We start from the raw sequence: 16,613 nt of genomic DNA, 5'->3' as shown, positions 1-16,613 counted from the left end.
CTCTCACCACCTGCGTATCGTGTGCTGAAAATTCAAACGGCCAGGGTGACCGCAGCATTTCAGAGTGCTCTGCCTTGGCTCATGCTGACCCCTGGCCTGGAGTTTCCTTCTCCATTCCTCTCCTGATTAACTCCTCATTCTTTAATCCTCACTCTTTAAGAAGCAATGCAGGCATCCCTCCTCCAGGAAGTCCTCCATGACTACACAGGAGGCTAAACTTCACGTGTGTCTTCCACAACACTCTGGAATATCATCTGCTCTGAGTTCATTCTATGATGTTGAAATTCTATGCTCAGCTGTCTGTCACTCTGCTAGACTGCAGCCACCCTGGGCAAAGACAGCATCTTCGAATTCCCAGTCTGCACCCTCGCCTGGCCCAGAGTCTGCACTTAGTAAACGTTCGCTGAACTAGACTGAATATTTAATCTCCTGCCCTCGGCCCGTCCACCACATCCCCGCGGCCTGCTGAAGGGAGGCTTGTCCTGGCCCAGCTCCTCCGTAATCTGGCCTTGTCTCCCTCAAACCCGCTTCTCGAAAACCCTCTGATGCTTTATTGCCCAAATGGCTTCCCCCCGCCCCCACGCCTCTCAGATCACATTTTCCTCGAGGCTTTGTTCATTTTTTTTCCCTTCACCGCAGTCTCCGATTGTCTAAGTTCAGTCCCTCCTGGTTGTGATGTTCAAACTTGAATATTGAAAATGAAGCCTGCGGTGGTTCACAGAACCCAGACAGTCCCAAACCCACCCGCTGCCAGTTTGCTCCTCCCAAGATACCACCTCTCTGCTCCCCACCTCCTCCCTCTCAGCCTCACTAACCCCCGGAAGTGAGAAAGGCCCAGAGAGTCGGGATGGGGAGGGGCAGGAGGCCAAGACCCGCCCAAGGGCGGGGAGGTTTTGTCCCCATTCACTTGTTGAAAATAACAAATGGGAAGGAAAGGAAAGTACTAACTGGACTTAATTTACAGCTCTTTCTCCCTCAGGACTTCAAAAGGAATCCCACATGTGGACGGCCTGCTCCACGTTGGATACGCCCAAATGCAAGCTGCATCATGCTGCCCGAGTCGCCGAAAGGCCAGGGACAAAAAGCCCGTACGATGGCCGCTTTTAGGCAAAGCATGTCCCTACACAGCCGTACGAAACTCAGCCGTTACTACTGTGATAGTGTCTTTTTACCTGGAAAGGACATTGACAATGAACTTCTCTGCCGCAACACTTCAAAGAAACCCTGTTCCAGAGACTTTCCTCTCACATGATGAAATATGCCCTCTCAGTTCAGCTGTTACAAGGCTGTAAGTGACTATATCTGAGTTTCTTGGGATCTCTGGGGGAAAGCACTATGTAAATAAATATTTTCTATTATGTAAAATAAAATATAGTGAAGTTGAGAGTTTTAAATGGTAACTGGATAAAGCACAGCTCAGTACTTTAGAGAAAACTATATACTTAGGGGACACGTAGGAGATCAGGTTCTTACTGATCTTGATTTGTAAATACCTTTGCCTTTGTAGCATCACAGAACATTCTCTAGTCCAAAACCATCTCATAAAAGCAATTCTAAGCATGTGCTTGTTTCCCCCCTTAATGCTTCATACTCTGTGTCTGCAAGTAAAGAGCAAACAGCTCTCTTCACAACCATCTGGCAAAAGAGTTAAGGACAGTGGGTACAGCAAATATAACTCATGTTACCCACCGCAAGCCTTCTGGGAAAACACAGATAAATTACAACCTTAACAATTGCCAATATGGTAAGGAGAGTATTTTCAGGTGGAATGTCTAAAGATCAACCCAAATTGTTTCTTACCAGACATTCATAAGTGTAATATGAGAAGGTGAATGTGTGCAGGGGAGGGGAGTAGGGGAAGGGGTGAGAGCAAGGGGGATGGGGGAGGGGAGAAGGGAAATGAAAAATCAGCAGTATTAGGACAGTGTGCGTAAAATAACTGATGTAATGATTCTGTCAAAGAATGCATAACGGGCCACACGTAATAATTACCCTTTCTTTAAAAAAGCTTCTCTTGGGACTTCCCTGGTGGCACAGTGCTTGAGAATCCGCCTGCCAGTGCAGGGGACACAGGTTCGAGCCCTGGCCTGGGAAGATCCCACATGCTGAGGAGCAACTAAGCCCGTGTGCCACAACTGCTGAGCCTGCGCTCTAGAGCCCGTGAGCCACAACTACTGAAGCCCGCGCGCCTAGAGCCCGTGCTCCGCAATAACAGAAGCCACCGCAATGAGAAGCCCGCGCACCACAACAAAGAGTAGCCTCCGCTCGCTGCAACTAGAGAAAGCCTGCGCGAAACAGCAAAAGACCCAACGCAGTCAAAAAAATCAAATAATTAATTAATTTAATTTAATTTTAAAAAAGCTTCTCTTCAGGCCAACCGACCACCCTAGACCCTTGGATTTGTGTAGGGATTTATGCGAAAGTAATTCCCCCCTCCCAAGAGAGAACAACACCACTTTTGACATTATAAATTAAGCATTTACCAACTATGAAAAAAGAAATAAAGTTACATTTAATGAAAATTTAAATTTTTAAAAAATGTTTGCTTGGACTTCTTGTGGCCATAAAGAGAGAAAGAAAAAGGAGCGGGTGGAAAAAAAGGCCAGGAGCATCTCAGTGTTGCCCAATTTTCCTTTTCTCTCCCTGGACCTAAACATTTGACGACACACAAGGACCTGAAAACTCCGGGCTGGGCATCCCCCCTCCATTGGACTAAAGTATGACTTTGAATTTAAATTTTAGAGAGCCAGTAAAAGTTAAAACCATACCTTTTCCCACTACAGTCAATATGAAATTTTTAATTGGGGCACTTGAATCCATGAGTTGCATCTCTGATGACAGACTTTCGGATCCTGGAAATTCAGGACCCCAGGGGAGACGGAGTACAGAGAAAAGGCAGGAAACGCTATTTCTCCTTCTCCTCAAGCTTTTGGACTTGCCGAGTCAATGTGACACAGCATCACATCGCCACGTGCCCCAGACAGACAGCTGCGCAGTCGGGACCTGTCTCAAGACTGGCCCTCTTCCCAGACATGAACAGGGTGAGGCTTCCAGGCAGAAGCAGGCCAAGGGCAGAGACGTGTCCGTCCCCAGAAGCTGCGTCCTTGTCAAAAGCCCCCAAACCCTTCCACTCCCTCTATCCTCCTTGGCAGTTTCAACTTCCCTTTCAGTTCCGTGGAAACGCTATTTTGTAGTTGGTTAGCTGGCACTCCTGAAATAAATAGCATATTCTGTTTCAATTCAGGAGCACAGGAAACTATCTTTAATATTCTATACAATTAGAGAAAAGGATGCACTCTGAAATACATCTTCCATATACATTGTTAAACGTCTGCTGTGTTACTCTGGGCCAGGCCTTCAGAACTGCACACCCGGACCAGGGCCATTCCGCCACCCAACACTTTTCTCTACTTTAATATGCCCCTAACCAGCATCACCACCACCGAGCCGCTGCCAGATTAATCTTCCAAAGATAATGCAGTCATCACGATTTTCGTCCCAACTTAAAAACCTATATTCCTCCCTTAGATCTAGAGGCTATAATAAACCTTATATCCCAGGGTTATTTTTAAGACCCTGAAAAAGCTGCACCAGTACCTGTCCCAGCAAACCACCAGCTATTCATCACTTCCTAGCCCACACCTCTACTCCCATGCGCTCGGGAGCCTCAAGCAACCACTGTGACTCCTACAGTTGACCCTTGAACAGTAAGGATTTGAACTGCACGGGTCTGCTTATAGGCAGATTTTTTTTTTTTTAGCAAAGACTATATATACTACAGTATACCACACGATCGTGGTTGGCTGAATACAGAGGGCCAGCTATAAGTTATACACTGGAGGGTTGGAGCCCCTAATCCTTGTGTTATTCAAGGGTCAACTGTACCTCCAAACTGTCCTACCATGCGCCGCACTCTCCTCCCAGCCTGGATCAGCTTTCATACCAACACACCTCTTACCAATTTTTTAAGGCCGTATCCTTCCAGGAAGTCTCCTCCATCTCCTCTAGATCACAGCACAGCTCAACCCCTGATGCCTCATAGCATTTGATGACTATGCTAGTTGGTACTAACTTATACCATTCTAGAATATTCTTTAGTTTCAGGTTTATGAGGCCTGCTTTCTAACTAAATAATACACGTTTTAGAAACAGGGTCCATATGTTATAATTATTTTTATATTTTGAAGCTATAGGCATCATCTGCTAGGTATGTCGATATCTGAAGATGGACCAATAAACGAGAGGGAAGGATTGGGAAGGGAGAAAGACGACACGGGGTACCAGAAAAGGGGAAGCAAAGATGGATCCAGGTATCAGCAGAAGATCTGTCTCAACTGTGTCATCATTTAGAAATACTTGATGAAGGGGCAAGAGATGGGAACTCCTTGGTTATTTTACTATTGCCAATTGATAAATCCCAAATTCTTAGTGTAACACAAATGTATCACTCGAATGCATGCCTTTCATCAGTTTCTTATTTACAGCCAGAAATTTCTTTCTACACATTCTAAGTTCTTCATATATATGCAGGCAGAGAAAAAATTCTAAGCAAGGTTAAATATTCAAACACAAATAGAAGATTGGTAATGTACTGTTTGATTTGTGATTTAAGCCAAACGCTATAGGGAGAATTCTTTTCTGATGGGGTGTCCAAACTGTTGTATTGCCATGGAATTTTTTTAAAGAACCTGGTCTCTCTATAGTAATTTACAAAGCAAAAAGAATGAAAGATTCAGGAACACGCCAACCCATCTTCGCCCTATCCCTCTTTAAGTTCCCAAATCATCTGACACTGATTTTGAAGGGACTGTAGTAGATACTGTTGTGCACCACCAGACCTCCCTTTCAAGACGGAGGCATTCTTTCCCTTAGCTGCTCATGGCGCAAGAATGGGCACCCACCTCCTCTGAAGGCAGCTGCTCTGACCAGTAGACAGGGCATGACACGGCATGCCTCACTGCAAGCAAGCAATTCTGAATGGCCACCCCCAGCTCCCAAGCCCCCTGGAGGATCAGCTCGACATAATTCAACGAGTCCCTCCTTAATCCTGCTCCCTCACTCCCTTACTCCTGAGAAGGGTCCTAATCAAACTCCTCACATGCAAATTTCTACCTCAGTGTGTTTCCCAGGGAAACTGAAGGAAGAGAGGGGTGCTAGAAATTTCACCGACACTTGTGTTAAGTGTTCAGGCTGTCTGAGTAAAGGAAAATAGAAACTAAGCTTCTCCCTCTCCTCTAAAACGCAAACAGCATAGAAAGCAGCTGTTTCAATTATTATGTGAATGCGGAGACAGGCCAGAGAAAGCATCTTCCTTAGCATCTTATCTGTTGTAAACAGAAAAAACAAACCAAAAACTTAGTGGTTTTTTTCTAATCCACAGACACAGGAATAGCTGTATTATACCAAACTACTCTTTCACAGCCGTCTTCTGTATTAGAATCGTACGTGTCTAATCTGCCAATAGTTTTATCATATAAATTTTGTTCTGAAAGTGCCAATATATGAGAGAATCATCCAGGCAAGGAGCTACTCAACACGAGGGAACAAGACTTGGTCACACAGTGTTCCAGTGTACATGTACAGCCACCAAAGGCTGCAAAGCACAGCACAGCCCTCATAGGACAAAAGTGCAGTCAGTCGTTAAGTACTTGAACCAAAAAGCCACAGAAACTACTCCCCGCAGAGGTGCAGGAACCAGTTCCCCCATCTGAGCTTGCCCTGAGTGACATAAGCAAGGGTAGGAAACACTTGTAAGTAACCTGTACCTGGTTTTCTATGGCTTTCCTGTTCTTTGGGTCGCTCACCACGGACAGCTGCAACTCTGCCATCTTCTTCATCTTGCTGTCCATATCTATCTTCTGAACGAGGTTTCTGGTCTGGTTCTTCAGCAGCCGTACCGTGTCCTCTTTGCCGTGCTTCTTTGCGAAAAGGGACGCGCAGGCCGAGTGGATGGCAGTGACCCAGTTCTCCAGGTCTGTCTGGCTGGTGGCCTAAGCACAGGGCGAAGGAAGCAGTTTGCAATTGTTTCAACACAGAAGTGTTCTCCGAAGTGGCAGGCTGGCCTCGAACATGTGAAACCCCGAAGTACCTTCACTTCATAAAAACTGCTTACTTTTGAAAACACACACTCAACACAGGTCCACAGGCTTCCTTTACTCCAGAGGGCCTGTGAGAACATCGAGGGTGACACACGGCCCCAGCCGGAATGGGAAGACACACTACTGATAGAATCAAGCTGCGCCCCAGCAACAGGGGAGTGATAAGGAAACCAGGGTCTATGCGTGCAGTGTATATCATGCTGCTCTCTAAAAAGCGGTTTATCGTCAGCATTTTAATAGGATGAGAAAATGTTAGGACGAAATGGTTACGTTTTGAAGGCTGGATATGAAATTTCATCTGTGGTATGGACTCAATCATGAAAAATAACAATAAAAGAACATTTCGGGGAGGACACAGTAATATTAAAATAGTCGTCTGTGAATACTGGGAATATATATGGATAGCGGTTTTCTTTTTCTACACTTCAGTACCTTCAGACACAATGACCATATAGTATTTTCATATAAGAATATTTTATTTTAAAAACAGTAAAGAAAGTCTGAACAAAGCAGAATGGGCAAAGATGTATGATTCTAAGCAGGCTGAAACGCACGTTCAGTTTCCCGATGCCCAGAAATAACCACACACGTTCACGGCACGAGGTTAATCCTCCAATGACCTGTGGGATCGTACAATGGGAACTACTGGGAAAATTTCTTAAAAACTCAGGATATTTTTCCTGAATCACAAAATAAAACATTCATTTCATGCTTCCTCCTAAGTCCATGTAGATTTCATCCCATGTATTTACCTTTCCTACAATTCATATGAACACCAGTTTGTTACTCTGCTTTAAAGCACCACAGAAATTTCAAGCAAACCTTTCTGTTAAAAGAAGGAAAATCAGGGCTTCCCTGGTGGCGCAGTGGTTGGGGGTCCACCTGCCGATGCGGGGGACACGGGTTCGTGCCCCGGTCCGGGAGGATCCCACGTGCCGCGGAGCGGCTGGGCCCGTGAGCCGTGGCCGCGGAGCCTGTGCTCCGCAACGGGAGAGGCCACAACAGTGAGAGGCCCGCGTACCACAAAAAAAAAAAAAAAAAAAAAAGAAGGAAAATGAAAGCTTAGGCCCTGGTTCTTTTCAGTCAGGTCAGGTTAAGGGCAGCAGTAAGGCTAAGGGCCCAGCGCATTTACCAGGTTAGTGCTGGGAAATCCTATTGCCCAAAACACTTCAGAGAATTCTGGATTCCAAAGAATCTAGAATCAAAGGGGCCCCGAAACAACTATATTGTTCTACAGGAGCCCTGGGGGCAGCCAGGACCAAGTTTATCAGAGACCTGAATGGAGGACCGAGGAGGTTTTCCATGAAGCTTCCAGCCACATAGAATCTATAGCTCATGTCGTGTCTACACCCAGTACTGGGTTTGGATTCGGAGGCATTTCAGAAGCACACTTCACTTCCTGGCTCTCACCCCACTTCTCTGGAGTTAATTCATAATAACAGCAGTCATAATAGTTAGAATTTCTTTAGCACTTAACACATGCATATCATATGGTTTACCCTTAAAACCATCCTAGAAGCTATTATCCTACGGGTTGAAGGGTCTGAAGCTCAGAGAAGTTCAGTAAGTGTTGCAAGATGATGTGCAGACTCAACGAGAGTACCAGGAGCCACACCTCAGCCTGAGCCCTCCTTTGCTAGAAAGATTCTAAGCATCATAACAGTAGATAACCTGAATCTTAACATCCTAAGACCACTTCCACAAGGTAATGAGACCCTATAGTATTTGTCAATGAGGGTTTTCCTGAAAAGCTTCTTCACTTCCACTGGGACTCTTGGGAAGAACTTAAGCCTCTACTGTCCATTTTCTCTGGGTTTTCACTTCAAAACTTCCACTCTGGGAACTTCGGATCTTGTACTCACTAGATCAGGGACTAGTCCAGAACAGGATCGTAATTTCTCTCTCCTTGTATCCTGAAGAGCAGCCCAGGGGCTACAGCCCGGTGTCTCACGGGCAGGCATCCAAGAAGTGCTTGCTGGATGAATGACTGCATTTGCAATGACCCTGAGGCACCTGGCAGTCAGCAGAGGCCAATTCTCTTGCTTAAACCTTAATCCAAAGTCTGACAGCTTTTAGTCAATTTCAAATTGCTAAATTGTGCCTCTTAATTCTGGTCCTTCTCATCCTAGCAGGACACAAGCCAGCGCCTCCACCCTCCATTTAGAAAGCTCAGCAGACGGCCATGATCAGAAAATCTACAGACAACAAATGCTGCAGAGGGTGTGGAGAAAAGGGAACCCTCTTACACGGTTGGTAGGAATGTAAACTGATACAGCCTCTATGGAGAACAGTATGGAGGTTCCTTAAGAAAACTAAAAATAGAACTACCATACGACCCAGCAATCCCACATTGGGCGTGACCCAGAGAAAACCATAACTCAAAAAGACACATGCACCCCAATGTTCATCGCAGCACTATTTACAGTAGCCAGGTCATGGAAGCAACCTAAATGCCCATCGACAGACGAATGGATAAAGAAGGTGTGGTACATATATACAATGGATATTACTCAGCCATAATAAGGAACGAAATCGGGTCATTTGTAGAGATGTGGTTGGATCTACAGACTGTCATACAGAGTGAAGTAAGTCAGAAAGAGAAAAACAGGACTTCCCTGGTGGCGCAGTGGTTAAGAATCCACCTGCCAATGCAGGGGACACGGGTTCATGCCCCGGTCCAAGAGGATCCCACATGCCGTGGAGCAGCTAAGCCCGTGCACCACAACTACTGAGCCTGTGCTCTAGAGCCTGTGAGCCACAACTACCAAAGCCCGCACGCCTAGAGCCCATGCTCTGCAACAAGAGAAGCCACCGCAATGAAAAGCCCATGCACCACAATGAAGAGTAGCCCCTGCTCGCCATAACTAGAGAAAGCCCACATGCAGCAAAGAAGACCCAATGCAGCCAAAAATAAATAAATTTATTTAAAAAAAAAAAAAGGGGGGGGCTTCCCTGGTGGCTCAGTGGTTGAGAGTCTGCCTGCCGATGCGGGGGACGCGGGTTCGTGTCCCGGTCCAGGAGGATCCCACAGGCCACGGAGCGGCTGGGCCTGTGAGCCATGGCCGCTGAGCCTGTGCTCCGCAACAGGAGAGGCCACGGCAGTGAGGGGCCCACGTACCGCAAAAAAAAAAAAAAAGAGAGAGAGAGAGAGAGAGAGAAACAAATACCGTATATTAACGTATATATGTGGAATCTAGGAAAATGGTACAGATGAACTGGTTTGCAAGGCAGAAATAGAGACACAGATGTAGAGAACAAACGTATGGACACCAACGGGGGAAAGTGGTGGGGGGGAGGGGGGAATGAACTGGGAGATTGGGATTGACATGGATACACTGATATGTATAAAACAGATAACTAATAAAAAGTAAAAAAAGAAAGCTCAGCAGTACCTGGAAAAGGTAGACATCTCCAAAGGAGTTGCTGAGGCAGAAGACATTTTCCTTCTTCGGATGCTCTGGGACGGCCTGCACTATGCTGTCTTCTGCAAACAGGGCACACCGAGGGGTACTGCTCTGATCCATGGAGTTCTTCCCGTAGGTCTCATAAAACAGCAGCGTGCATCCTGTGAAAGAGAGAAGCACTGTCCTTATCACACGTCCCGAGGATCTATCTAGGAAAAGGAAAAGGAAAAGGAAAAGGAAACGAGAGGAAAGGAAAAAAAAAGAAAAGAAAAGAAAAGGAAAAGAAAAAAGAAAACGACTGAATGAGACTGTTTATCACAAAAGGGAATTTTGGCATCTAAATTATGCCTAGTTGTGTTAGCATCAACCCAGATGAAAATGAGATGTTTCTTGTAAAGGTAATAATGGTAATAACAGTACCAAGCATTTATTGTTGCTCGCTCTGTGTCAGGAGCTCTTCTAAGTATTTCACATGCTCTGGCTTATCTGGTGCCCAAAGCAGCCTTAGACGGCAGGTGCCGTTATTATTCCCATTTTACAGATGGAAAGCCTGAGAGTTTACACCACTTTGCAGGTCCCACAGCTGGACTGCAGTGGCACAGTATCTGAACCCAGGCACCCTGGCCGCAGAGCCTCCTTCATAACCACAGCACCACACTTCTTAGGAGATCTAAATGCAGGAGACAGAAGAAAACCCCCAATGCATTAACTAAGCGAACTTCTACACTTACAATGTGGGGTCGCAAGAAACCGAGTTCACCTGGGGCACTTTGCCATCTGTGAGAAAGTACCCAGTTTATTCTCCAAATGCCACAGAGAATAACTTAATTTTAATATATTCTCGTATCTCACAGTGATAGGAAATATTACTACAATCTTGCTAATTTAGACTGAGAGGAAAATGAAGTTGCTTGTCCCTGTATTTTAAAACATTACCCTAAAGTGCCACTACATATGCTTGCAGGTACATAGCTTTCCCCTAATAAGCTAATAAGATATTCTAGGCAGAAGTTACTAGGGATCTGTTTTGATAATTCGATAGGAATGCTTTCTAATGAGACGTAATTTTTAAGCAAATTCTAAAATGCTCACAAGTATGCTTCCTTGTTGAATATCCCTTAAAGCCTTCAACCAATCAACATTTTTGAGCACTTCTCATGTGCAGATGAATGATATGGTACCATCATGATACGGGCACCATCCCTTGCTTTGAAAATATTGGGCTGGCCGAAAAGTTCATTCCGGTTTTCCCATAAGATGTTACGGAAAAACCCAAATGAACCTTTTGGCCAGCCCAGTACTTTTCACTCTGACAGTTAATGAAGCAGTAGCCTGCTTTCCCCTGCATTGTAAATGGATGGGGTCCACTTCATGGCTGCTTTACCCTACTACATCATGAGTCTTCATTCGTAAAAGTTTACATGTTTTGAAAACTATCTCACTCTTACCAGTTTCACTTCTTCCCTTGAAAACAGATCTTAATCTGGACGAACAAGTTTATATAATGGAGCCCAGAGTAGCAAAGAAGCCAGGAGGAAAAAAATGCAGGACCCTGGCTCAAGACAGCACTTTCTCCCTCCGTGGTACCTTCGGATCTCAAGAAGCCCTGAGCGATCTCTCCTCCCACAATCAAAACGCTCCCAAACACAGAAGCTGTGAGAGCCTCTTAGAACAAGGGAAAGGAGCAAGAGGTTTATGGCCAGAGCTACTGCGGCAGGTCTGAGCCTGTCTTTTCTTCCAGCCACTAACGGACTTAGAAACAATCCCCAAGTCTTTCCATCAGGAAAAGCCTGTGCGACATCCCATGACCACGGGACCTGAGGACAACAGAGCAACACCAGCTCCACCCAACTCCCAATTCTTTCCAAAGGGTTAATGCTCACTTCCCAGCGCCCCTAACGCTGAGCTCCCAGGGGCGGTGGTGAGGCATCTAGAGGAAATGCACGCAATCTTGAGCAGATGCCAGAACGCTGCCGACCCTCACATCCCCCTACGCCCCACCCTGACAGAACGCAGCTCTCCCGTGGAAGCGTGAAACCAAAACAGGCCATTTCGCTTTAGAAGCGGGCCGGTATGTCAAACAATTTGCAGAATTTTGTTGCTATCGACTTTAAGGAACAGGAAGTCAGTCGTAAGTCTATTACATCGAGTTTAACTTAATCTGCATCTCTGACGCGGGGGCAATGAGGCTGATGGAAAGGGGCTGCGTGCCCATGTCAGCAGAGCCTCCCGCGCCCACCCCACCCACCGATGCTGTGGCCGTCGGCCCTGCCCTGTCCACCCCGCCCAGGAGCTGGTGTCAGCCTGGGCAGTTGTCAGTGGAAGCAAAAAGAGAAAACAGATCAGAACAGCACTGGAAGCACAAGAAGCGAAGAGGCTGTATTACTAGAAAGATCGCCAGTGAAAGGAGAGAAATTAGTCTCGTTTTCCCTTCAAACCCACCTTCTCAACCCACACTCATCCGTCCTTCCCCGGCTCAGGCAGAAGGACCAGCGTCTTAAACTCCCTCTATGAACACCCCTCCTGACCTCGGTCATGTACTGTGTGTTTTGAGGGACAGCTTTAACCCCCTTGGCAACTGCTCTGCTCAGGAAGTTCCCTGTGAACCGCACAAACATCCACTCATTGGAAAAGACAGATGGAAAGCAGAATCACCCTTGTTAAGAATGTATTACATCCTCCGAACCCTAAAAAGCATTTGCACCCTTAGCATACCTATACATTCGATGTAGGTGGGCAACCAGGTGGTTGGCTGATAGCCACTGTCTCTGAAAAACACTGTTTCTACTTTAGTTACATAGAAACTCCAAGGATAATTTAAAAATTCTGCTTCAATGTACGTGTGTGTGTGTATATATATACACATATATGTTTTTAACTACGATTAAACAAAATAGTTAAGTCCAAATATTTCAACTTGGATTCTAAGCCAAGAAAGTTGAATTCAACATATTGAATTCCCAGAGGAAAGAGGTGTAGAAAACCACATGGAAAAGGTTATGCTGGGAAAAAAACATCTCTATCCCATGCCTTTGCTTGGTTGCAAAGGAAACAAAGGGATGTGTGCGTTATAACATTTACCCCTACAAAGCACCCTTTATCCACGGGTCTTCAAGTGTTTAACCAGCAAGGGCCCAGGAAGGACTGTGCATCTTGCAATCGTCAGAGACAAGTCAGGACCGTCCCTGCCCCCGAAGTCGGCAACCAGAAGTTCCCCGGGGAGCTGCCAGGATGGAAGACAGGGTCCTGGAGACGACGCCCTCTTCCACACTTAAGTGATCCCTGCCTGAACTTCCCCCAGGAAGCCTCCAACACTCTGGCGTTGCACAACCGTCTCCACTAGCAGGAAACTCAGGAAGGCAGTGGGTTTTGTGGTTTGTTTGTTTGTTTTTCTGTTGTATTTTTTACCTTAATTCGCAATCACCTTGTCTTCCACTTATGAGTCCTATCCCAACCTCAGATAAACCAGAATAAATTCAGTGTCTCTTTCACAAGACTGACACATCCTATGCATGACACATTCTAGAATACGGTGCACCCCTTCTAAATACCGCACCGATGGGATGCAGCTTCAGGCTTTGGGTCACAAACAATTCCAGACACTCATTGCCCTGAGGGGACATTTTTCACTCCCCCTCTTCAGCTGGAACTCTTACAACACCCACTGGCTCGTTTATGAACAAGTCTCCTGCAATATCCTGCCCCTAAGGAGAGAAACGGCCAGCTCTGGCCGAGGCAGGGGCGGGGGGTGACAGAGCTGCGTACGACATGACACCTCTGATGATGTAGCCAACAACCATGTGTCCTCGTTAAATCATATTTCCTTTCAGTTCAGCCTCATCACAGAGGAAACCCACTGTGAATGGCCTGCAAATCAAACCCTCAAATCTTTTTCACTTGTACTACTTTGCGGCTATACCTCCCTATCCTGTTCTTGGGTAGCTCTTTGATTATTAAACCTTAAAGCATCACTTATCCCTTCAAAATATTATCTTGCTGGATCTGACCCATAATTCTAACCTTCCAAATCTCTTTCCATCATCCAGTAGAAAACCCCGCCTCTCCAGTACACCCAAACTGGGTAAGCTCTTTGCCTTCCTCAGCCACGAGGTAGCAACAGGATCCAAGTCCAGAAGCTGGAAAAGAGGACTGCATCCGTGTGGGATGCTGGGTCTTGGGTTTTATAAACCCTCCAGTTTGCTAGGGAAAGGAGATGAGATGCCTTCGCGGGCGCCCCTTTCCCAGAGGGGCTTCTGGGTAATTATGAGTTGATGTCAGCTCCTCAAGGCTCACAATATCTAAATATGGGGAGCGCCGCAGACAGCCCCGGGCCTTTCACACTCGCTGCGTGTGTGCGCAGATGTGATTTCTGCTCCTGCCTTCTCCCATGACAAGGAAGGCTGGTGGCCACTAATGAGGTTTGACTTTACGCTCCACAACAGGTTCCGCTGACAAAGGGTCACAGGACAGCTGTGAAGAAATGCCAGAGGCTGTGGGGCTGCTCTGTGTTCACGTCTGTATAAATCAACATGATGCCGACTCAGAGCCTTAGATCACTTCAAATAATCTATCCATCCACAATGAGCGAGGCGATTATAACTTTTAAATGGCAATGCTTGTGAGAGAACGTTATCGTCTTAATAGAGCAAATGCTTTCTCCTGTTTCCTCTGCATCAAAAGAAAGAAAAAAAAAAGTTGTTGGTGACGACAATTAGGCTCTCAGTTCGTAAAGGTGAGGTGACACAAATCAAATAATGCAGATGAAATTCTTAGTTGTACAAGCTGGGAAGGATACCTCTTTGGAGTTTTGAACATGCATAGAAATTCATGATCTATATTCCAAATAACTAAACTACATCTGGTGACTTATTTGGGGCTCCCCTCCCACCCCCCAGATGCAGGAAAAGTATTAAAGAATGGTACAGAAATACCTGTAAAATAATGAGCAAGAGTTATTAAATTCAGTCATTACTTATGAGAATGAATAATGTATACGAATGTTAAGTGAGGCATATTATACAGGCTTGAGAAGGTATTCGTAGGAAAGCAGGCTGGTAGATTCTGGGTCAGATGGCTTCACGTGCACTCAGGTCAACACTGCACTCACGGACACTTCCTAGGAGACGGGAGAGCGAGGAAAGGACCCCAGGGGCTCTCTGGGTGGTAACGATCACTTACCTTTAAGTGTCACCCAGTACTGTTTCCATTTCCTCCGAGCCACCAGTTCCAGCTTCCTTTCCTTCTGCAGAGTGACGAGGGGTTTGAAGAAGAGCCACCCGGCTTTGCGTACCACCCCCTGTTCCTTCTCAAAGAGCAGGTCCAGTTGCTCCAAAGAGCTGAGCGAATCGCTGCTGGATTCGGCGGTCTCCGTGGACGTTTCGAGGTTCTCCGTGTTGGTCCTGCTCATTTCCAGCTCTCGCATGAAATTCTCGTAAATGTTCTGTTGGAGGGGATCACTGCCGATCGCGTGAGCGGATTCGCTTCTGTGGGACAGGATCTGAGCCGAGCCCCCTGACCACAGGGATGCAGATGCCTGGGAGGGGCCCTGCACGTCCACATTCAGCCCATCCGAGCGACTGTCAAAGCAGTCACTGCCCTCCTTGGATCTCGGCTCCTGTGAGCAACACAGATGACCACCCATCAGAGCTTACGTGTGACCACAGCACCCCTTCCCCAATACAGCATGCGTGTTAACAGTGTGGTCTGCTAAGACCACTGCTGCAAAGCAAGATTCTTTTTTTTTTTTTAAATGCATCTGTAATCATCAAGTCTGCAAATCAGAAAGAATTATAGCAACAGTACTGCTCAACCCAACGTATAGCCCGTGGAATCAATGCTTAAAAAATGTAAACCAAATAATGCTTGACCATCCTAAATCTAACCGACCGTTAGCATCAAAAAATGAACTAGTATACTCAAAACACACTAGCGAAGATTATCAGAAGACTGATACTTCTTTGCTAATTGTGAATCAGTGTCTTCCGGGAAAGAATTCATGTCCCTGCAGTCTTCTTTTTCTTCTGGATCATTCTTAAGCTAAATTAGAAAAGCACTAGTTCCAGGATCAAGGAGGGTGTGGTTTTATACACACTTTCCTTCCTCTCCCCACAGTGAACAGTCTCAGCTTCTCAACCCCTTCCGAGGTCTAGACATTGAGATCTCTAGCACCGTATTTTCCCTCTTCGGATAGTGAAAACCATGCACTTATCCACAAAGGGCAGTGGTTAGCAACTGTAGCTTTTACTTCATAACAAATATTTTTTACTTTGGGAATTCTTTCATGAAAGGAATGTACTATTAATTCATTCACACTGCTTTATTTGAACACCTATTTTATTTTAAGCACTGCGAATACCAAAGCATGATTCTTTAATATTTATTCTGCCACAAAATCAGACACAGGCAGTTCTAAATAAAATTAATATTTATTCTAATAACTGCTGCCCCCCTTAGCACAACATGCACTGAACAGTAAATTGGCCATGTACAGAGATGAAAACACAAAGGTTTCCTCTAACGTCTAGAAGTCTAGACATTCAAGAAGAATAACTTGCATAGAGGCCATTCACTGGTCAATAGCAGTAAGGAAATTTTTCAGCAGAAAGTGAGCTAAGTTATGACTTAAAAGACACTGACATTCCAAACTTACAGCTTAAATTGAGGTAACTCTGCAGAGAGACTCTAACATACTCATCTACTCAGAGGCTAGTGGGTTTTCCTTCTCCATTAAAATAAAAAGGAGGGAAAACAGGATCAAGGACCATTGGCTAAAGACCTTATTTTGAATAGTCCCCTGTATGGAGGGGTTTTCTTTTCAGAAACCTTCATCCAGAAATCAAGTCGCAATTAGTTGCTATCTTTTGCAGGAAAATCATCAATAGAAAAGTGCTTCTAAATACCCAAGGGCTACAAGCAACTGAGCCCCAAACATAGCTATTACTAATGAAAATATTATCTTCCGCTCTGTTTATACTATGTCCCATAATCAGATTTATTTATACACTGATGCTTACGCAAGAACAGAGCAAATAAGCCAGCTGTGGTGAGTCACTTGGACAGGAAACTTTCAAAATAGTTTAAGGTTTTTTTGTTTTTTGTTTTTTTTTCAATT

General features: G+C 45.5%; 1 protein-coding gene across 14 annotated transcripts in view; it reads right to left on the bottom strand.

The window, feature by feature from the left end:
- Nucleotides 1-16,613, bottom strand: part of TIAM2 (TIAM Rac1 associated GEF 2) — a 262,812-nt gene that overhangs the window by 85,457 nt on the left and 160,742 nt on the right. For 11 of the 14 annotated variants that reach the window (XM_067011043.1, XM_067011041.1, XM_067011042.1 and 8 more), the window contains 3 exons: nt 14,681-15,116; nt 9,491-9,663; nt 5,766-5,990 (listed from right to left, as the gene is read on the bottom strand). In XM_067011043.1, the coding sequence (XP_066867144.1) occupies nt 5,766-5,990; nt 9,491-9,663; nt 14,681-15,116 (834 nt within the window). Of the gene's footprint in view, nt 1-2,768; nt 2,951-5,765; nt 5,991-9,490; nt 9,664-14,680; nt 15,117-16,613 lie in introns of those variants that run through there. The other 3 variants (XM_067011052.1, XM_067011053.1, XM_067011054.1) reach the window with 2 other exon arrangements.

This window comes from Kogia breviceps, chromosome 13, assembly GCF_026419965.1.
Source record: "Kogia breviceps isolate mKogBre1 chromosome 13, mKogBre1 haplotype 1, whole genome shotgun sequence".
Taxonomy (NCBI): domain Eukaryota; kingdom Metazoa; phylum Chordata; class Mammalia; order Artiodactyla; family Physeteridae; genus Kogia; species Kogia breviceps.
The sequence above is the reverse complement of the archived record's forward strand: the minus strand, read 5'-3'. Positions and strand labels throughout refer to the sequence as shown.